Genomic DNA, 23,918 nt, shown 5'->3' on the forward strand with positions numbered 1-23,918 from the left:
CAGCAAGCCGCTTAGCTAAAACTCCCCAATTAAAAATTGGTCCCCACAGTCATGACCTGCAGTGAGGTGCATTTAAGTGAAGGAGGCCTGTGCAGGGTCATCAACTTTGCTCTCTCCTGAACTATCTGGGTCCAGCATCAGTATGGCTGGAGATGACCCCAGATGTTTGAGGCAGGCAGGGATGGGTGACTTGCCTAAGGTCACGCAACTAGTGAGTGTTTGGGGTGGAATTTGAACTTGTATTTGCCCAGCATCAGGGCCAGCGTTCTTCCCCCTGCACCACGTAGCTGCCCCTCCTGCCCCAAAATGAGACACTGGATAACAAATTAGGAATTACTGCACTGGCAAGATTCATGGCTAAACCAGTAAATGACTCTGCCAGAGCCATAGGTGCCTTAAAGGAGGAAGTGATACCAATCCAGCTGGTAGTTTTGCAGAAACAGATAGCCCTAGACTTATTAACAGCTTCCATGGGAGGTACCTGTGCTCTTAATAAAACAAAATGTTGCCAGGCTTATCAACAAATGACCCATGAAGTATGTATTCTAGTCACCCTAGGCCAGAGTGATATTTTTACAGATTGGCTAACTTCTGTTCTCCAATCCCTTCATACTGTTTTGCTACCTTTTGTAGCCATTCTCCTGATACTTCTCCTTAGTGCTTGTGGTTGTAGACTCCTACTATAGATGGTATTCCCACTGTTAAGGAAGCCACCCAAAAATACTATGTAAGGAATATTGCAGAAAATTGGCAGAAAGCATGTAAAGATAATGTTTTGGGGGGTGGAATGTAGGGTCCGGGACATAATAAAAGAATGGAATATCCATATAAGAGATGGAATGTGAATTCCAAGACATGCAGTATGGATTATCTATATAAGGAAGAGCCAACATGCTGCCCTTAAAGTGCCTATAGTATGAGCAAACTATGCACGAGGAGTTCATGCAGCCTTTAACCCAATCAGCATTTCCCTCACAAGCAGTGGAACCAATGAATAACATTAGTTAAAACAAAGAAGGCTCCTTGCACCTATGTAACCTACATGTATAAATCTCAGAGGGGAAAGGGAGGGAAAACACAGGGATTCAAAGCACTTCACAATGTCTGCCTGCTGCCATGGACCCACTGTCTTCTTTAAATTCTCTTTCACTCTGGAGCTGCCAATGACTTTATTCAGTATCAAGTTTTCATCTGGGTACAGGGGCATTACACACCTGAGCCCCAGCCATACCCCACATCACCTCAACCCTGGGAGGCAGATGCCCTTTTCCCCATTCTACAGATAGGGAGACTCATATTAGGTTACATGACTGGCCAGGGATGTACAGCTAGAAAAGTACCACATACTGAATTGGGATTCAGGCCTTATATGGTTCCAAACACAGCACTTCACCCACTGTGCCACCCAGCTGATTAAAGAAAGCACTGTATAAATTAATGTATAACAGTAACCAAACAAAATATTTATACAAAGACTTTTTGTGCCACTAAACAAAAGGAAACAAAGTGAGTACCAATTCATTAAGGAATGGCCGAAGGAATGATAGTCTATCAATGCCATGAAATATTGAGTAGTGATGGCAAACATTAGGACTTGAGAGAAAAATCATTACATTTATAGGGTTTCGTGCACAGGATGGAATTTGGGATGTTTAATGAAGTCTGTTCTGTTGGGAGATCTAATGAAGTCTGTGCTGCAGCAAGAGGCCTTCCCTTGGCAATTAGATCCATTAAGTTTTATCTCCAGTGTGATTGTTCCAAAGTAAAGGCAAATATTAGTTCCAGGAGAAGCCCTTCTCACAACCATTGCCTTCCTCCACCTTCATTCCAGTAGGAATAAGGTAATTTACTGATCACCCTCCTCCAGAGAAAAGCATATCCCCCCCCACACACACACACACATTGGTAAGGTTTCTCTCCACAATGATTACATTCATAAAGTTTCTCTTCAGTATAGATTTTTTTATATCAACCAATTCTGGAGCTCTATCTGAAAGTCTTTTCACTTTGACTACATTCTTAGAGTTTCTCCCCCCGGTGAATTCTCTGATGTCTAGCAAGACTGGAGTTCTTTGTGAAAGCCTTTCCAAATTGATTACATCCATTAGGCTTCTCTGCAGTGTGGACTTTCTGATGTTTAGTGAGTCTAGAGTTCTCTGTGAAAGTCTTTCCACACTGATTACATTCATAAGGCTTCTCTCCAGTGTGGATTCTCTGATGTTTAGTGAGTCTGGAGTTCTCTGTGAAAGTCTTTCCACACTGATTACATTCATAAGGCTTCTCTCCAGTGTGGATTCTCTGATGTTTAGTGAGTCTGGAGTTCTCTGTGAAAGTCTTTCCACACTGATTACATTCATAAGGCTTCTCTCCAGTGTGGATTCTCTGATGTGCAACAAGATTGTACCTCTCTGTGAAAGCCTTTCCACACTGCTTACATCCATAAGGCTTCTCTCCAGTGTGGACTTTCTGGTGTTTAGTGAGTTTGGAGTTCTCTATAAAAGTCTTTCCACACTGATTACATTCATAAGACTTCTCTCCAGTGTGGATTCTGAGATGCGTAGTAAGAGCGAAAGTATATCTGAAAGTCTTTCCACATTGCTTACACCCATAAGGCTTCTCCCCAGTGTGGATTCTCTGATGTTTAGTGAGTCTGAAGTTCTCTGTGAAAGTCTTTCCACACTGATTACATTCATAAGGCTTCTCTCCAGTGTGGATTCTCTGATGTTTAGTGAGTCTGGAGTTCTCTGTGAAAGTCTTTCCACACTGATTACATTCATAAGGCTTCTCTCCAGTGTGGATTCTCTGATGTTTAGTGAGTCTAGAATTCTCTGTGAAAGTCTTTCCACACTGATTACATTCATAAGGCTTCTCTCCAGTGTGGATTCTCTGATGTGCAACAAGATTGTACCTCTCTGTGAAAGCCTTTCCACACTGCTTACATTCATAAGGCTTCTCTCCAGTGTGGACTTTCTGATGTTTAGTGAGTTTGGAGTTCTCTGTGAAAGTCTTTCCACACTGATTACATTCATAAGACTTCTCTCCAGTGTGGATTCTGTGATGCGTAGTAAGATCGAAAGTATATCTGAAAGTCTTTCCACATTGTCTACATTCGTATGGCTTCTCTCTAGTGTGGGTTCTGTGATGTTTAGTAAGACTGGCATTCTCTGTGAAAGTCTTTCCACATTGCTTACATCCATAAGGCTTCTCTCCAGTGTGGATTCTCTGATGTTTAGTGAGTCTGGAGTTCTCTGTAAAAGTCTTTCCACATTGCTTACATCCATAAGGCTTCTCTCCAGTGTGGATTCTGTGATGTGTAGTAAGATCAAAAGCATATTTGAAAGCCTTTCCACATTGACTACATTCATATGGCTTCTCTCTAGTGTGGGTTCTCTGATGTTTAGTAAGCCTGGAGTTCTGTGTGAAAGCCTTTCCACACTGATTACATCCATAAGGCTTCTCTCCAGTGTGGACTTTCTGATGTTTGATGAGTCTAGAGTTCTCTATGAAAGTTTTTCCACAGTGATTACATCCATAAGGCTTCTCTCCAGTGTGGACTTTCTGATGTTTAGTGAGTCTAGACTTCTCTGTGAAAGTTTTTCCACACTGCTTACATTCATAAGGCTTCTCTCCAGTGTGGATTCTCTGATGTGCAGCAAGAGCGGAAGCATATCTGAAAGCCTTTCCACATTGACTACATTCATATGGCTTCTCTCCAGTGTGGGTAGTCTGATGTTTATTAAGATTGGATTTGCGTGTGAAAGCCTTTCCACACTGAATACATCCATAAGGCTTCTCTCCAGTGTGGATTCTCTGATGTGCAGCAAGATTGTACTTCTGTGTGAAAGCCTTTCCACACTGATTACATCTATATGGCTTCTCTCCAGTGTGGATTCTCTGATGTGCAGCAAGACTGGACTTCTCTGTAAAAGTCTTTCCACATTGCTTACATCCATAAGGCTTCTCTCCAGTGTGGATTCTCTGATGTGCAGCAAGATTGTACCTTTGTGTGAAAGCCTTTCCACATTGTTTACATCCATAAGGCTTCTCTCCAGTGTGGACTTTCTGATGTTTACTCAGTCTGGAGTTCTCTGTGAAAGTCTTTCCACATTGCTTACATCCATAAGGCTTCTCTCCAGTGTGGATTCTCTGATGTGCAGCAAGATTGAAAGCATATTTGAAAGCCTTTCCACATTGACTACATTCATATGGCTTCTCTTCAGTGTGGGTTCTCTGATGTTTAGTAAGACTGGAGTTCAGTGTGAAAGCCTTTCCACAGTGAATACATCCATAAGGCTTCTCTCCAGTGTGGATTCTCTGATGTTTAGCAAGATTACCCTTCAGTGTGAAATCCTTTCCACATTGATTCCATTCATAAGATGTCTGTTTAGTGTGGATTCTTTGATCTGTAGCAAGATGGGCACTGCGTGTCAAAACCTTTCCACATTGCTTCTCTCCAGTGAGCATTCTATCATGTGAAGCAAGATTGGTGTAGCATCTAAAAGCCTTTAAACCCTGATTACATTCAGAGGGTTTCTCTCCAGTGTGGTTTCTCTTATAGCCAATAAAGAGTGATCTGTAGCAGAAAGCCTTCCCACATTCGTTACATTGATAAATCTTCTCTCCAGTATGAATCTTCTCAGGTCTATCAACATCCGAGTTCCAACCAAAGGCTTTCCCACATTGTGGACATGCATATCTTTCATTCCAAGGTGAAATCTTGATATTAGAGTCTTGGATTTCCCTCAAATTGAAGTCACATGGACTATCACTTATGAATCTTTGCACGTCACCTTCTTCCATGAATATTCCTAGGTTTCTAGTCATCTTACTTACTTCAAACCTGGTCTTCACATCAAGGAAGATAAGGTTCTCCACATTCTCCACCATAACCTCCTTGTACAACTCTTTTTGAAAATGGTCTAACAGGCACCCATTCATCCTCAGTGAACTCAACAACCACATCCTTGAATGTCCACCAACTCCTGAGATGAGGGTCTCTGGGTCCCAGGGGCCATTCTCTCCAGTTCCAGGCTCTCTCCTTGGAATAGGCTTTGGTTGTCTGCTAGCTGACTTTCTATGGCCAAAGATGCTGGGTTCTTTGATGTCTTCTTGGTCTGGATAGAGTTGAATAAAGGTAGATAGTGACTGCACCAGAAATCTTGCCAACTAATTTAAGTTCTATTACATTAAAAATGTTTACAGATTACTTCTTCCTCATAAAAGTAGTCACTCGTAACAAAGTAAAACAGTTAAGTTAAACTAATAATAGCGACCTCCTCTGAAAATCCATGAAAACTTTTCATATCTGTAACACCCTGCCCCACAACTTTTTTTTGTTTTCTGTGTTCAATCAATATCAGTTCTTTCTTTGGAAGTGGATAGTATGCTTCATCCTTAGTCCTTTGGAATTGTCTTGGATCATTGTATTGCTGAGAATAGTTAAGTCATTCATAGTTCTTCATCAAATAATATTTCTATCACTATGCACAACGTTCTCTTGCTTCTGCTCATTTCACCATAAATCAGTTCATACGTGTCTTTCCAGGTCTTTCTGAAATCATCCTGCTTATTATTTCTTATAGCACAATAATATTCCATTACCATCATATGCCACAGCTTGTTTAGAGCCATTCCCCAAATCGTAGCTACTACCAAAAGAGCTGCTATAAATATTTTTGTACAAATAGGTCTTTTTCTCTTTTTTGGGATATCTATGGGATATAAACCTAGCAGGACCTACTACTTTTAAAAATTTAACAGAAATCTCTTTTCTCTCCCTCCCAATCCCCCTACCCCAATGAAAAAAAATTTTAAAACATACCAAACATTTAAAGAACAATTAACTCCAATACTATATAAATTATTTGGAAAAACAGGTGAAGAAGTTCTACCAAATTCCTTTAATGACATAAATATGGTATTGATAACTAAACCAGGCAGAGCCAAAACAAAGACAATTGTAGACAATTTTCCCTAATGAATATTGATGCAAAAATTTAAAATAAAATATTTGCAAGGAGATTAGAGCAATTTATCAACAGGATAATACATTATGACCAAGTGGGATTTATACCAGGAATGCAGGGCTGGTTCAACATTAGGAAAACTATCAACATAATCAATCACATCAATAACAAAACTAACCAAAATCATGATTATCTCAATAGATGCAGAAAAAGTTTTGACAGCATACTGCACTCATTCGTTCCTATTAAAAACACTCAAGAGCATAGGAATAAATGGAGCTTTCCTTAAAATGATAAGCAGTATCTACCTAAAACCATCAGCAAACATTATATGTAATGGGGATAAGTTAGAGGGATTCCTAATAAGATCAGGGGTGAAACAAGGATATCCATTATCATCTCTATTATTTAATATTATACTAGAAATGCTAGCTTTGCCAATAAGAGAAGAAAAAGGAACTGATGAGAATAGGAAAGGAGGAAACAAAACTATCGCTTTTTGCAGATCATATATACTTAGAGAATCCTAGAGAATCAACCAAAAAACTACCTGAAACAATTAACAACTTTAGCAAAGTTGCAGGATATAAAATAAATCCATATAAATCATCAGCATTTCTATACATGACCAACAAAGCTCAGCAGCAGGAGATAGAAAGAGAAATTACATTTAAAATAACTTAGGGGGTAGTGCCAAGATGGCAGAGCAAAGACATTAAACCCACAGGGCTCCTGATACAATCACCCCCAAAATAACAATAAAAGAACCCTTGGGACAGAAAAAACACACAAAAATATGGGCTGAGAGTTTTCTCCAGCAATAGATAGATTTCAGGGGGCCGTGCTGGACCATGAATAAAGCCTAACCCCGCAATCGGGCCAACACACCAGACACCTACCAGAGGAATTTGCCCTAGTGCCTCTGAATCGGCTGCAGCACCGGCGTCTTCTGGAACCGAGAGCAGGATCAGGCTGAATGGCTGGCCCGAGGTGGGAAGTGCAGGGGTACCAGTGGACTGGGGAGAAGGATTCAATTGTCCCTCCCCAGCGGGCAACCAGGAAGAAATCCTGAGTGGCAGAAGGCCCAGGTAGGGGAGGGGAGCAGGGGAGCAGTCTCATTGGAAGCAAAGAACCACGCCACAGAAAGCTTTGCTGGTTGGTTACTTAGTAAGCAGGCCTGAGGTTATCTCCAGACCTGAGAACAGGCCAGGTGAGATTAAAACCTGCCCCCAACTCAACCCAAAACACCTGGGACCCTCTGAAGCTGAGAATAGAAGCAGCACCCCGCCAGCCGCCGCCCCCCCCCCCCCCCCCCGCATACACACACACCCCAGTGGAGAGTTTAAAATAAAATGAAAGCGAGGCCAGGCGGACTGAGAAGAAGCAGCAGCCCAACCATCCCCCGGGCCACGCTGTAGCTTGAACAGTGTGTCCTAGAAGCAGCGCCAGACTTTAAGAAGGAGTTAAAAGCCAAGAAACAGTAAGCCAGGATGAGTAGGCAGAGAAAGCAGAAGACCATCAAAAACTTCTTTGGGGGTAAGGTAGACAGACCACAATACAACCTCAGAAGAAGAAGATAATAACAGGGTCAAAGCTCCACATCCAAAGCTCCCAAGAAAATATGAACTGGTCTCAGGCCATGGAAGCTCTCAAAAGGGACTTTGAAGAGAAAGTAGGAGAAATAGAAAGATGATGTAGAGAAAGGGAGGAAAGAATGGAAAGGGAAATGAGAGCAATGCAAGAGAGTCATGAGAAAAAAGTCAACAGTTTGAAAAGCCAAATGTAAAAGGAGATTAAAAGACTGTCTGATGAAATAACTGCCCAAGAATTAGGATTGAACAAATGGAAGCTAGTGACCTTATGAGAAACCAAAACACAGTAAAGCAAATGCAATTGAATGAAAAAATAGTGGGCAATGTGAAATATCTCCTTGGGAAAACAGCTGACCTGGAAAATAAATCCAGAAGAGATAATTTGAAAATCATTGGACTACCTAAAAACCATGACCAAAACAAAAGCTTAGACACCATCCTCCAAGAGATTGTAAGGAAAAATTACCCTGATATTCTAGAAGCAGAAGCTAAAATAGAAATTGAAAGAATCCACCGATTATCTTCTGAAAGAGATCCCAAAAGGAAAACCTCCAGGAATATTATAGCCAAATTCCAGAACTCCCAGGTCAAGGAGAAAATACTACAAAGCAGCTAGAAAAAAGGAATTCAAATACTGTGGAGCTCCAATAAGGATAAAGCAAGATCTAACAGCTTCTACATTAAAGGACCAAAGGGCATGGAATATGATATTCCACAGGGCGAAGGAACTGGGACTTCAGCCAAAAATCATGTACCCAGCAAAACTGAGTGTAATCTTTCAGAGGCAAAAATGGGATTTCAATGAGAAAGAGGTCTTTCAAGTATTTGTGATGAAAAGACCTAAAATGAATAGAAAATGTGACTTTCAAATACAAGACTCTGGAGAAGCATAAAAAGGTAAACAGGAAAAAGACTTCATGAGGGATATTAAAAGATCAAACTGTTTACATTCCTACATGGGAAGATAATACTTTGAAATCATAAGAACTATCTCAGTAAGAAATTCACAGAAGATAGGGCTGAACTGAATATGAAGAGATGATATCTGTAAAGCATTTATGTTTTGTTCTTTGTAGGGCAGACAGGGTGGGGTGTCTTATGTTTGGGGCTGGATTTGGGCTTGGGGCCTCCTGGGTCCAGAGCTGGTGTTTTGTCCACTGTGCCACCTAACTAATCCATGATGACATCATTAAAATAGGGTTAAGGTGTAGGAGGAATAAACTGGGGGAGGGGGAAGGGGAGAGATGGTCTGGGGAGAGGTAGTTCACATGAAAGAAACAAGAAAAAAGCTAATGGAGGATGGTAGAAGAGGGGGAAGGAGTTGGGGAGTGAGTGAACCTTAATATCATCAGAATTGGCTCAAAGAAGGACCAACATATATACTCAAGTAGGTATAGTAATATATTTTTGCCCTGAGGGGAAGGGGGGAGGGAGAAAAGGGGAGGGGGAAAGAAGGGAAGGAGGAAAGGTCAGATTGGGGGAGAGAGCAGTAAAAAGCAAAACACTTTCAAGGAAAATGAAGATGTTTTACGTATTACTTCACCAGTATGACATATTGAATTGCTTGATTTCATAGGGAGGGTTGAGGAGGGAGGGAGGGAGGAAGAAAAATTTAGAACACAGAATTAGCTCAGGGACACTGATCTCATTGGAGTAGGCTCATGGAGGGAATAGCTTTCATACCCAATTGGGAGGAGCAAGCTATTTAACCCTGTAGGGAAATAGGAGGGGAAAAGGATAAGGAAGGAAGGGTGAAAAAAAGGAGTGCAGAGCAAGGGAGAGGATAGTCAGAAGTAAAACACTTCTGAAGAGGAATAGGTAAAAAGAAGATAGAGTAAATGTCATGGGAAGGGAGTGGGATGGAGGGAAATAGTTATGATGATTGATTATAATGGCAAAACTATGGTACCTACTTTGCTGGGCTTTTATGAAGAAAATTCTGTCAAGCTTAAGGTATTATATACAGGTTATGATGAAAAGGATACTATCAGAAAAACCTGGAAAGACCTATATGAACTGAAGCAGAGTGAAATGTACTGTATACAAAATAACAGCAATAGTGGGGGATGATCTGCTGGGAAGCATGTGGTTATTTTCAGCAAGGCAATGATCCAGTATAACCTTGAAAGACTTATGAAGATTACAGCCCATCTGCAGAGAAAGAACTGATGGTATCTGAAAACAGATGGAAACACATTTAAAAATTTTTTTTTCTTTTCCTCTTTGACAATTCCTTAATCTGAAGTTTTGGGGTTTTTTACTGTTTTCTCTCACAACTAGCTAATATGAGAATTTTTCCATGACTATTCATGTATAACTTATTTTGAATTGCTTGAGTTCTTGTGGGTGGGGGGTGCAAATGGAGGGGGGGAAAAGAAGTTGGAACACAAAGTTTTTTTTTTAATTGATGTTAAAATTTTGTTTTTACATATATTTTAGAAAATAAAATTAGAAAGAAAATAACTTAGACAACTGTCAACAAAACTGTAAACTGCTGACAATATAAAATATTTGGGAGTCAAGAGAGACCCAGGAACTCAATGAACACAATTGCAAAAACACTTTTCACACAAATAAAATCAGATCTAAATAATTGGAAAAACATCAATTGCTCATGGATAGGCCATGATAATATAATAAAAATGACAGTTTTATCTAAATTAATTTACTTATTCAGTGTCATACCAATCAGACTACCTAAAAATTATTTTGTAGAACTAGAAAAAACAACAAAATTCATCTGGAAAAACAAAAGGTTAAGAATATGAAGGGAACAGGGGCGGCTGGGTGGCACAGTAGATAGAGCACCGGCCCTGGATTCAGGAGGACCTGAGTTCAAATCCAGCCTCAGACACTTGACACTTACTAGCTGTGTGACCCTAGGCAAGTCACTTAACTCTCATTGCCCTGCCCCCCACCCCACCCCCCCAAAAAATCAAGGGAATTAATGGGAAAAAACAAAGGGCAGGAAGGTGAAGCTATACTATAAAGTGGCAGTCATCAAAACTATTTGGTACTGGCTAAGAAGTAGAGTGGTGAATCAATGGAACAGGTTAGGCACAGGAGACACTTGTAAATGACTATAGTAATCTACTGTTTGATAAACCCAAAGACTCCAGCTTCTGGGATAGCAACTCACTAATGTTCTAAATAACTATTGATTAGCGAAATGCAAATTAAAATAACTGAGGTAGTACCTCATACCTACCAAATTGACTAACAAGACAAAAATAAATAATATAATAAATGTTGGAGCAGATGTGGTAAAATTGGAACACTAATGCATTGTTGGTGGAGTTCTGAACTGATCCAACCATTCTGGAGAGCAATCTGGAACTATGCCCAAACAGCTATGGGACTGTGCATACCCTTGGACCCAGTAATACCACTACTAGGTCTATATCCCAAAGAAACCATAAAGGATCAAAGGGAGCCAAAAGGACCCACTCATACAAAAATATTTAGGGCAGCTCTCTTTGTAATGGAATACAACTGTGCTGTAAGAAATGATCAGCAGGTAGATTTCAGAAAAACCTGGAAAGACTTAAGTGGACTGAAGCTGAGTAAAGTGAGCAAAACCAGGAGAACATTGCACACAGTAACAGCAACATTGTGTGAAAATCAGCTGTGATAGACTTGGCTCTTTTCAGAGGTGCAGAAAAAAATCCACATCCAGAAAAAAGAACTGTGGATTCTAAATGCAGATTGAACCATACTGTTTCTACTTTTTTTTTTTTGAGGTTTTTTTCTTCTTTCACAATAGGACTAATGCAGAAATATGTTTAATGTGACTGTACATATATATCCTATATCAGATGGCTTTCTATCTTGGGGAGGGGGAAGAAAAGGGAAGGAGGGAAAAAAATTTGGAACTAAAAATCTTATAAAAACAAATGTTGAAGACTATCTTTACATGTAACTGGAAAATAATAATAAAAAGCTTTTAAGATTTAAAAAATCCCTCACTTAATAGTCGTAAATTCAAATATTGCTCTGCAACTTGAGTCTGCCGCGTCTCTGTAATGGATGAGCAAGTTTCAAATGAGGCAGCTAGGTGACCCGACAGACATTATTATTATTATTATTATTATTATTATTATTATTATTATTATTATTATTATTATTCTGAGCTGCAGTTTCCTCAACTGTAAAGCGAAGGAGCCCGATCCCTCCCAGGTCTAAAGCTTTGGGGCCAAGAGAGATAGGATCCCTGCGCTTAGCTCCCACGGGAGAAGTTCGGGGCAAAAGCCGGGGGAGGAGGGGGTGCCCAGACTTCTCCCCCGGGCTGCGCTGCTCCCCCCTTCCCCCCTCTCCCCCTCCGCCCCCATGATCCACTTCCCCCAGGCCGAACGGGTCTCACCCCGAGTAGTTTCTTGTCTTCCACCAGCTGCCGCTTCCGAGAGATTTCCGCTTTGAGGATGTCCATTTCCCATCCGCAGGCCGGGCTCCACTACAGAGTCCCCGGGAGAACGCCAAAGGACCACCCAATTCAATGCTGAGCGGAAAAACGCGATAAACAACCGCCACTTCCGGCGGAAGTTGATGAGCGAGACTTGGGGAAGAAATCGGATAGAGCGAAGGAGGCACCAAAGACGCTGAGAGATGGCATGGCCTCCGTGGACACCGCCCCCTGGTGACGCCAAGGGGCATCACACACAGACCTTTTTTTTTTTTTTTTTTTTTTTTGGTGAGGCAATTGGGATTAAGTGACTTGCCCAGGGTCACACCCTAGTAAGTGTCAAGTGTCTGAAGCCGAGTTTGAACTAGGTCCTCCTGACTCCAGGGCCGGTGTTCTATCCACTGCACCACCTAGCTGCCCCACACAGACCTTTTTTAATTGAACACATGTACAGGTAGGTCTCTCTAGAGCTAGAAGATCCCTCAGGGACCTTCTAATCCAAACCCTTCTCTTTTTACAGAGGAAAACTGAGACCTAATGAGATTAGGTCACTAGTCCAAAGTCACCCTAGGGTGCCCTGTGTGCCAGCAAAAACACAACTGGTTCTCCAGGAAAAAAATACATGCAAGATACACTTTTAAATTTAATCTGCATTGGGGCAGCTAGGTGGCACAGTGGATAAAGCACTAGCCCTGGATGCAGGAGGACCTGAGTTCAAATGCGACCTCAGACACTTGACACTAGCTGTGTGACCCTGGGCAAGTCACTTAACCCTCTTTGCCCTACAAAAACGCAGAAAAAAAAATTTAATCTGTATCATTAACATTTTTTCTATCACTTTCCTAAGTCTAGACCAATAACAAAACAACAAATTAAACCCAGTGTTTGTTGATTTCCTCTGAGGTGCAAATACACTAAAAAATACCACTGAAACAAGTCAGTCTGAGATGGCTACAGCTCAGTTCTCTATGCTTGGAGGGGGGAGGCATGGTCCAATCCTTTGATTTTGTCACTATAGGGAAGTACTACCATGAAAATTCTCCCCACCGATATAGATCAGTAATTCAGCTGTAACTGAAATCATGTATAAGACTTGTATACTCTTTTGTTTGTCTGTTTGTTTGTTGTTTTGCAGGGCAATGAGGGTTTAGTGACTTGCCCAGGGTCACACAGATGGTAAGTGTTAAATCTCTGAGGCCAAATTTGAACTCAGGTTCTCCTGAATTCAGGGCTGGTGCTTTATCCACTGTGCCACCTAGCTGCCCCCAAGACTTGTATACTCTTAAAGAATTGTCTGAGGACATGAAGGTTTTAAGTGATCTGCCTAGCCAGAAACATAGCTTGGGACCAGGTTTTTCTGACTTTGAAACCAACCTTCTACCTACCATACAAAACTGATCATTTTTTTTTTCAACAAACATTTATTTTATTTTCCATTTACATGTAAGGGTAGTTTTCAACATTCATTTTCATAAGATGTAGAGTTCCAAATTTTTCTCTCCTCCCTCCCTTTCCTCCCCCCTCCACAAGATCACAATCAGGTTATATATGTACAATCCACAAGTGTTCTTTTTATCAGTTCTTTCTATAGCAGTGCATAGTATGCTTCCTCATTAGTTCCTTGGGATTGTCCTGGATCATTGTACTGCTGAGAGTAGCTAAGTCATTCACAATTACTCATTGAACAATACTGCTGTCACTACGCACAATGTCCCCTCAGCTCTGCTCACTTCACCATACATGTTCATTAGTCTTTCAAGGTTTTTCAGGGAATCATCCTGTTTGTCATTTCCTGTAGCACAAGTCTATTCCACTACAATCATATAACACAACTTTTTCCATCATTCCTCAATTGATGGACATTCCCTTGATTCTCAATTCTTAGCCTCCACCAAGAGTTGCTATAAATATTTTTTTTGTACAATTTTCCCCCTTTTCTCTTTTTCATGATTACTATTGTTAACTGTTTTCCTTCCATCCTATTCCCTTCCCCATGATATTTATTGTATTATCTATCTTCTTTCATCCTATTACTCTTCAAAAGGGATTTGCTTCTGTCTGTCCCCTTCCCCCACTCTGCCCTTCCTTCTTTTGCCCCTCTTTCTTTATCCCCTTCCCCTCCTATTTTCCTGCAGGGGTTATAGAGATTACTCCACCCAATTGAGTGGAGTAACATTATTACATTAGTCCCTCCTTGAGCCAATTCTAATGAGATTGAGGTCTTTGAGCCAATTTTAATGAGTGTTAGGCTCATTTACTGCCCAGATTAAATAGATTACTCCACCCAGTTGGGTCTGTCTATTAGTCCCTCCTGGAGGCAGTTCTGATGAGTTTAAGATCTTTGAGCCTTTTCTGATGAGTGTAAAATTCATTTACTGCCCTGCTCCTCTCCCATCACTTCCCCCATTCCATAAGCCTTTTCCTATTACTTTCATGCAGGATTTCCCTTCTGCCCTTCCCCCTCCCCCAATGAATTCCCTTCACCCCTCAATTTAACCCTAAAGATGTTATCATCTAGCTAAGTGACACAGTGGACAAATCATCACCCCTGGACCCAGGGGGATCCCAGCCAAAACCTGGCCTCAGACACAAGACAGTCGCCCACTGTACGACTCCAGGTATGTCCCCCAGCTCCAATTTTTTTTTATGGTTCTCTAGGGTCTTGTGTTTGAAAGTAAAATTTGCCATTCAGTTCAGGTCTTTTCATCACAAATATTTGAAAGTCTTCTTTTTCATTAAAGTCCCATTTTTTCCCCTGAAAGATAATACTGAGTTTTGCTGGGTAGGTGATTCTTGCTTGTAATCCCATTTCCTTTGCCCTTTGGAATATCATATTCCATACCCTCTGGACTTTTAATGTAGAAGCTGCTAGATTCTTGTGCTATCCTGACTGGGGCTCCACAGTACTTGAATGCTTTCTTTTTGGCAGCTTGCAATATTTTCTCCTTGACCTGAGAGCTGTGGAATTTGGCTATAATATTCCTAGGAGTTTTCTTTTTGGAATCTCTTTCTGGAGGTGATCGGTGGATTCTTTCAATTTCTATTTTAGCTTCTTCTTCTAGAATTTCAGGGCAATTTTCCCTGAGAATATCTTGGAAGATGGTGTCTAAGCTCTTCCTTGATCATGGTTTTCAGGTAGACCAATAATTTTCAAATGATCTCTCCTGGACCTATTTTCCAGGTCAGCAGTTTTTCCCAGAAGATATTTCACATTGCCCTCTATTTTTTTATTCATTTGGATTTGCTTTATTGTGTCTTGGTTTCTCATAAAGTCACTGCTCTTCCATTTGTTCAATCCTAATTCTTAGGCATTATTTTCATCAGAGAGCTTTTGTACCTCCTTTTCCATTTGAGCTATGTTTCAAGCTGTTGAACTTTTTTTCTCATGTCTTTCCTGCATCACCCTCATTTCTCTTTCCATTTTTTCCTCTACCTCTCTAATTTTATCTTCAAAGTCCTTTTTGAGCACCTCTATGGCCTGAGACCAATTCGTATTTTTCTTGGAAGCTTAGATATAGGGGCCCTGATGTTGACATCTTCCTCTGAGGGTGCCCCTTGGTCTTTCCTTGTTACTGAAGAAACTTTCTATGATCTTCACCTTTCTCTGTCAGCTCATCTTGCCTTTCTTTTACTAGACTTTTAGCTCCTTAAAGTGGGGCACGGTTTCCAGGCTGCAGTATCCCAAGGTTAAAAAGTCCCCGTATGGTATGATTTAAAGAGATCAGGTTCTTCCCTCACCCAGCCCTGTATTCCTGGTCCTAGATGACCCCAGACCAACTTGCCAATCAAACCAAGCTTTGTGTGTTGTGGTTGTTAGCTCCGACGAGCCTGTGCCCCCTCTCCCACCTGGGCCACTTTTACTCGAGCCTACCACCTGGTTCTCAGTAGGGGTGTAGAATCCAAGTTCTGCCTTAGCACCAGCATAGACCCCTGTAGTTTCTCCCCTGCCCAGGGCTCATCCCACTCACCAGACTGTGAGCTTAGTACCAGACGACACTGGTGCTTCAGCTGATTCAGAGGCTGTAGGGGGTCTCCTTCTTTGGTGAGGACTTCCTGAGACTGGTCTGTGTCAGGGTGACTGTGGGGTTGGGCCCGACTCCTGTATCAGCACAGCAGCTCCCTCCTTCTGACCTTCCAAAGCCGTTCTTGGTTAGAAGAATGATTTCAGCACATTCTTCTGTGAGTTTTGCTGCTCCAGGCATTTTCCTATGACCTTATTTGGATGTTTTTTGGAGTGATCATGTCATGAGTTCGGGAGCTCACTGCCTTTCCTCCGCCATCTTGGTTCTGCCCACTGATCATTTTTTAAAAGGATAAATAATTTCTGATTGGTTTGCCTTGTTCAGAATAAAAATTCCTTGAGATGCACTCTAGATTTTGTTATATAATATTACATATTATATACCATAACACAATGGTGTCAAATGCAGGACTGGACTGCACCTGAACAACATTAAAATGTAATGGGGAAATATTTACAAAATAAATAAAAATACCTAAAACACAGATAATGTTTAGTGGCCCGTATTTCTATTTGAGTTTTGATACCACTGTTGTAAAATATATTGAAAGTAGGGATTGCTTCATCTTTGTCTTTGTATATCCCTAGGGGTAATAGCACAATGCCTGGTATAGTGGTGTTTAATAGATGTTTATTTTTTAAAATTATAATAGTATTTTATTATTTTCCAGTTACATGTAGAGATAGTTTTCAACATTTGTTTTTTACAAAATTTCTAGTTTCAAATTTTTCTCCTTCCCTCCCCTCCCTCCACCCCTCCCCAAGACAGCAAGTAATCTGATATGGGTTATATATGTACAATAACATTAAATATATTTCTGCATTAGTCATGTTATAAGAGAAGAATCAGAGAAAAAAAGGAAAAAACCTCAAAAAAAAGAAAAACACCACCACCAAAAACAAAAGAAATAGTATGGTTTAATTTGCATCCATATTCCACAGTTTTTTTTTTCTGGATTCAGAGAGCCTTTTCCATCCTGAATCCTTTGGAACTATCTTATACCATTGTTTAATAGATATTTATTAATTGATTTACACATATTCTATAATATATATATATTATACAATAATATGTTATTCCAGGTACAACCTCACAGCTATCACATTAGCTAACATGGCAGAAAAGGAAAATGACAAATGCTGGAGGGGATGTAGAAAAATAGGTACACCAATAGATTGTTGGTGGAGCTGTTTGACGAATAATTTGAAACTATACCCAAAGGACTATAAAAAACTGTATATTGCCCTTTACCCAGAACACTACTACTATTTCTGTATTCCAAAGAAAACCAAAGAAAAAGGAAAAAGATCTATATGTACAAAAATATTTATAGCAGTTCTTTCTGTGGTGGCAAAGAATTAGAAATTGATAGGATGCCCATCAATTGGGGAATGGCTGAACCAGCTGTTGTATATGATTGTGATGGAATACCATTGTGCTATAAGAAATAAGGAGCATAATGGTTTTAGAAAACCTGGAAGGACTTACATAAACTGATGCAAAGTGAAGTGAGCAGAAACAGGAGAACATTGTACACAGTAACAACATTATTGTAATGAGGATCTGTGAAAGATTTGGCTACTCTTATTGATACAAGACAATTCCAGGGGGCAGCTAGGTGGCGCAGTGGATAAAGCACTGGCCCTGGATTCAGGAGTACCTGAGTTCAAATCCGGTCTCAGACACTTGACACTTACTAGCTGTGTGACCCTGGGCAACTCACTTAACCCTCATTGCCCACCAAAAAGAAAAAAAAAAAAACAAGACAATTCCAAAGGACTCATGATGAAAAATGCTGTCCACTTTCAGAGTGAGAAGTGATGAATTCTGAGGGCAGACTGAAGCATATTTTTTTACTTACTTTATTTTTCTTGCTTTTAAAAAAATTTGTCTAATATGGAAACATGTTTTGTATCACAAAAAAAAGTATTTTGTTACAAGAATCTTTCTTCAAGGCCCCCTGTAGGCATCCCTTTGGTTGTAGTAAAAATTATTTGTGGTAAAAATTATTGGACTTTAGCTGACTCATTTGGAAGGGGCCACACCTGACCGACCCTGAAGTTACATATGCTACTGAGGTCAGAAGGAGAACTCTCCATAGGCAGTTTTTGAAAGACCTCCCCTTTTGGGGGAGGGAGATTGAACGCTCCTTGAAGGGAGGCTAGTAGTCCCTTCCAGAATGCTGGCACTGCCCTGCTCTCTTCTCGGTTTCCTGATGATGGGCTAGCAGACTTTCCAGGTGTGGTGAGTGAACACAAAAACCCTGCAATCCTTTGAATTAGCTTAAGTGGAAACAATCTGGGGATTGTATAGACTTAGGTTAGAGTTAGGAGGATTTATCTGTATTTCTTTTTCCCTATTTCCTTATCTTTGATTTTTTATTAATTTCACCTTTGTTGTTTAATTAATTCTCAAGTAATAAAATCTGATCCTTTTGTGGAAAAGAAGCTGTACGGTTCCTTTCTTATTGGCATGGGAAAAATATCTAAAAGGGCAGTTCAGAGGGGAGGGAACTTTGAACCTAGAGGTCCCTCATTATTTCCAGGATCTCAATATTTCAGTGTCACCCAATTAACTCTCCATATATTAAATTTTGGCCCCTACATGGCATTGTCTATTTTGCCAAAATGAGTTATTCCCCAGAAAGTAGGAAAAAGTCATATAGCACTTCTAGCTCAGAATGAGGATAGGATAAGAAGGAAGTAAGGGATGTTCTAATTATTAATTTGTTATAGGTATGCCATTTCAGGAACTAAATTAGCCTCTATCCTTCTAAACTTGATCACTGACATTACCCAGTACTGATATATTAGCATTTTCCCACAAATTAGTGGAGATTTTCATCATGACCATGTAAAATAATAAGCCCCTTGCATTATTCTATGATCATTGCACTTGCTATTAAAGCTCTCTCTTTGTATATGAAGACAGAAGAGCCAAAGTGACTTCACAGAGAAAGAACTGAATTACTTTTATAGGTCTAAGATGAATGAGTTGATTAACAGTGGTCTTATTTTCTCTACTACCAGCTCTAAAAGTGAAGGGTGGGAGAAATATCCTTAATGTAAAAAAGACTTTAATTGGTATTTGATCCTATTTAGCAGAATAGAGGTCAACAATTCTATCACATAATCAAATAAAATGATGAGATGGTCAAGTAAATCAGATCAAGAAAATTAGAAACAAAATCAAAGAACCTCAGAATTAAAAAAGATCTGAAAAGCCTTCGAGTCCAACTTTAGCTTGAAACAAGAATCCCTTCTACAAAATGTTTTAAAATTATTGTCTAGCCTTTGACCTAAATGCCTCTAGTGAGGGGGAGTGTGTTATCTCCATTCTGATGTTGGATGATTCAAATTGTTAGAAAGTTATTTTTTTTCTCCTTATGTGCTACACAATTCTCTAGAAAGAAACAACAACAACCAGGTGCTCCTGAGTCTTCTCTCCTCCAGGTGTAACATTCCAAGTTCTTTCAACCAAAGCTCAATTCAATTTATTATGACAAATATTTATTAGACACTATGTTAGTCCTTGGGAAAACAAAGTGTGGTGTTTAAAATCTAAATTGTGTGGTCGCCTTAAATTAGAAGCTTTATCACCAGTCTTTGGGCATTAAGCATTTACATACAAGGTATTCATGTGGAGTTCAGAAAGTTAAGAAAAGGCCTATCTAGCCTAGAGTTCCATCCTGGTCCAGTTCTTCCTCAAGTCCTCCATCACGAGCCTGCTTCAACCACAAACTCCCCCAAACTGAGTGTGGAAGCTTTTTTTCATAGGTCCAGAGCATAGGAGGTCCTTACACAGTGCTTCAAGCTGATTGGCTAGTGTCATCCAAATCCATTGGTTCACTGAACTTGAAGGTGTCTCAAGTTAAGTTCAAAGTTTTTAGCTTCTGGGGCAGCTAGGTAGTGCAGTGGATAAAGCACTGGCCCTGGATTTAAGAGTACCTGAGTTCAAATCTGGCCTCAGACACTTAACACTTACTAGCTGTGTGACCCTAGGCAAGTCACTTAACCCCCAATGCCCGCAAGAAAAAAAAAAAACCCAAACAAAGTTTTTAGCTTCTGAGAACGATACCTTCTTAGGGGCTAGCCAGATGTGCTTACAATCTAGTTAACTTGAAGTAGGCTAATCAGTCAATCACTCTCACTTAATTCAATCAGTTTAAATTAATCTCCAGGTGGGCCTTTGAGTATATGCTAAACCCCCTTATTTTATCACAGAAGACAGAAACCAGAAAATTCTTGCTGAAGGATGGATGGGAGGGAGGGATATAATGTACACAGGTAAATAAATACAAAAAAAATGTATAGACCCTTCACCATTCTGGCTGACTTCCTCTATATATTATCTATTCTAACAGGATCCTTCCTATACTGTAGCATGCAGAACTGAACAACAACATGACAAATGAGATCTGATGAAGGCAAAATAAAGCAAGAAATCACCTCTTTATTCCTGGAAATTGTGTCTTTTTTTAAAATGCAGCCCAAGATCACATTTGCTTTTTTAAAAAAATTATTAAGGACTGCAATTTAATGGAAGTTTGATCTTTTTAAAAAATAAGATTTTAGGGGCAGCTAAGTGGTGTAGTGGATAAAGCACTAGTCCTGGATTCAGGAGGAATTGAGTTCAAATGCAGCTTCAGACAGTAAAAAAAGAAAAAGATTTTATTTTCTCCCAGTTACATGTAAAGACAATTTTTAACATTTTTGGAGGCAGTTAGGATTAAGTGACTTATCTGGGGTCACACAGCTAGTAAGTTTCTGAGGCCAGATTTGAGCTTAGGTATTCCTTTTGATGTGGGATAGAATTTGGGCTATGATTGATTGTGAGTCATCCCAAAAGAATTACAAGACTCAGTGACTCAGTTTCCCAAGTGTGAGTGATCACAGGGAGAGAACCAGAAAAGTGGAAAGGTATCTCTCAAACAGTGAAAGGAAAGATAGTTATATTTATAGTATGGAGATATAGATATAGATATATCTATAGATAGAGATATAGAGATATCCATACTATATAATAATCTCCACCTTGGGGAGGTACAGGGGAAGGCCTGTCCTCATTATAATATTCTCCACCTAGGAATGTTACAGGGGAGGGCTTATCCTAATTTGGAGTTCCTGGGGTCCTAAGCCAACCCCCAAGGCAAGTACCTTTTTCTGTGGAGGTGTGTTTTGGGGGTTTACATGTCATAAGGTGAATCTGGGAACAAATTTGGCCTTTTCTGCGCATGTCTCTTTCTGATTCCCATGGCTAGTTTCAAAATATCTCCATTTTTCATTAGAATGTCTATACCGTTGTCTTATGTCTTATTGTTATTTTGACCTGACCCGTTTTGGTCTGTTATGGGTACGGATCACTGTGGGTATGAGAACCTAGTATGCTGACTTTTAAATTATCCATTAACTGGTGTCTGAATCCCTTTTAGAGCTAATATCTGAATTAGAGCTTGGATCTTAGGTTTTTCTATTAACCCCTTTTTGACTCCTACATCACTTCTACATCACTTTCTCCTGGGCAGGCACTGCATTACATAGCTGCCCCTTAACATTCTTTTTTTTAAAATTTTGAGTTCCAAATTTTCTCTCTTCCTCCTTCACCTCCCCCCTCCCTGAGATAGCAAATCATTTGTTATAGTTTATATATGTTCAATCATGCAAAACACATTACCATATTAGTCATGTTGGATAACATTTGCTTTTTTGACAACTACATGCCACTCTTGAGTCCTCTTGGGCTTACAGTTCACTAAGCCCCTAGATCTTTTTCTTAAGCTGCTATCTAACCAAGCCTTCCCCATCCTGTACTTATATAATCAATCTTTTGAATTAAAGTATAGGACTTTACATTTGTTGCTTTTAAATTTCATATAAGATTGATTAAACCCAGTGTTCTAGCCTGTAAAATAATCTTTTTGAATCTTGACTCTGTCATCCTACATGCTAAATATCTCTCCCAGATTTGTTATTTGCCAATCAGATAAACATGCCATCTTCTTCTTAATACAAGCCATTGATTAAAAAATAAGTTAAAGAACAAAAGACCAAGCAAAAATCTCTGGGCCACTCCACCAGCAATTTCCTCCCAAGTGGACAAGAACCTAGTAATGATTCCTTTTTACATGACTTTACTGTAATAACTGAGCTTTTGTGTTCCTGAAGCTATTCTTATAGCTATGATACATTTTTATATTCATCATCTCTTACCTGTCTTTGCTTCCATTTCCCTTACATATCTTTTTTATTTTTTATATTTTTTTTAGTGAGGCATTTGGGGTTAAGTGACTTGCCCAGGGTCACACAGCTAGTAAGTGTTAAGTGTCTGAGGCCAGCTTTGAACTCAGGTCCTCCTGACTCCAGGGCCAGTGCTCTATCCACTGCACCACCTAGCCGCCCCCCCTTACATATCTTTTAAAAGTTTATGTAAGAATTGGAAATCCTTGTACATCTATATTAAATCCTTCAGACAACTTTCATTTTTCCTTCTCATTGGAACTTTTTCCTGTGTCTTCAGAATTTCATTGATATGACTTCTATAGAATTTTGGTTCATGGGATCCTACCTCTTTTTCCTCTGAACCTGCTGACATCTGCTGTCCCAAAAGCAAGGGTGCATATCAGACTCTGACTAGCTTTCCTCTTTTCTATCACAAACTCTATGAGGGAATGATCACTTACCACCAAGGCTCCCATCATTTCTAAACCAGAAGCAAATCTTGTCATTTTATTGAGAATCAGATTCACAACAAAAATGTTCCTCATTGGTTCCTTCACTTTTTGAAAGATGAAATTATCATTAAAGCAAGTCAAGAAGTTATTAGTGGGGCAGCTAGGTGGCACAGTGGATAAAGCACTGGCCTTGAATTCAGGAGCACCTGAGTTCAAATCCAGCCTCAGACACTTGACACTTACAAGCTGTGTGACCCTGGGCAAGTCACTTAACCCTCATTGCCTCACCAACAAAAAAAAAATTATTAGCTACTTAGCTCTTGGCAGAGAAAGAGTCTCTTCCTATCTTTGGATAATTGAAGAGGCCCAGACTACTACTACTACCATGTCTTTGCTAAGCTTATGATCTGTTTCCTGACATAAATTATTTATGTTTATGCTATATCCCCTCAGTATATCTTAACCTCTTTAGGGGCAGGAAATGTTTTGAAGTGCCTGGCCTTTCTTCCACATGTGTTCCCTACTGAATGCTATCCTAGGTTTAAAATATGTGTGTGTGTGTGTGTCTGTGTGTGTATCTACTCAAGACCGTATTGCACTAACTGCAACTAAAGTATTTCTTTTACCGCCTAACTGGAGGGTATATATTGATCTTCATTTTCAAAGAGGACCAATGGCATCACAGGGTGATATCTTGACTTACATGTGAATTGGATTTAAAAGAGGCAGAGTTGCACAAAGTCATTAGCCTCATTCTCTCTTCCAGAGTCATTGAAGTGCAGTGACAAGAGTCAAGATAACTGGTGATGGCCTGAGGTGCAGTGGATAACTTTGGCATCCTTGGTGTCTGACTAAGCACTCCACATCACCTACTTCAGTGGCTTTCATGGCTGTTGGAATAAATTGTTCCCACCTACCCATTCTTCTGGGGGAAGTCTTCACATACTTGGGATAGCTATTCCTGACTCACCCATGTGTTTGAGACCTGTCAGTTGCCCTCCACCTGGTTTAGGCCATCTGCTGAGATGGTTTTACTGGGATGTAGCCACTGAACATGCTATAGCTTCTCGGAGTCACAGGTGAGAGGCTTTACTTTAAAGTAAAACACAAAGAATTGATAATTTAGCAAGATATGCCAATAAAGGTATGGTTTGCCTACACTGTGAAGTGCACTCTTTCCCATATCACTAGTGGTGACTCTATAAGCTTTAGGATACAGTGGTGGGTCACATGTGTAGGGGACACGTGTTGCCAGGGCACATGTCCAAG

The 23,918-nt window shown here is 40.0% G+C and overlaps 1 protein-coding gene across 1 annotated transcript; it reads right to left on the reverse strand.

Moving 5' to 3' along the window:
- Positions 1–788: 788 nt before the first annotated feature.
- Positions 789–12,075, reverse strand: LOC122728225 (zinc finger protein 420-like). Its single transcript, XM_043966555.1, has 2 exons — positions 11,919–12,075; positions 789–5,114 (listed from the first exon to the last, which is right to left on the reverse strand). The coding sequence occupies exons 1-2, from the start codon at positions 11,989–11,991 to the stop codon at positions 2,020–2,022; spliced, it is 3,168 nt and encodes a 1,055-aa protein (XP_043822490.1). The 5' UTR covers positions 11,992–12,075; the 3' UTR covers positions 789–2,019.
- Between the last annotated feature and the right edge of the window lie 11,843 nt (positions 12,076–23,918).

The sequence above is a fragment of the Dromiciops gliroides genome, chromosome 5 (genome assembly GCF_019393635.1).
Source record: "Dromiciops gliroides isolate mDroGli1 chromosome 5, mDroGli1.pri, whole genome shotgun sequence".
NCBI lineage: Eukaryota > Metazoa > Chordata > Mammalia > Microbiotheria > Microbiotheriidae > Dromiciops > Dromiciops gliroides.

Coding starts and splice junctions, on each gene's coding strand:
- LOC122728225 (XM_043966555.1), bottom strand. CDS start 11,991: ATGGGAAATGGACATCCTCAAAGCGGAAATCTCTCGGAAGCGGCAGCT. Junction 5,115..11,918: donor AAGACAAGAAACTACTCGGG/GTGAGACCCGTT, acceptor AACTCTATCCAG/ACCAAGAAGACATCAAAGAA.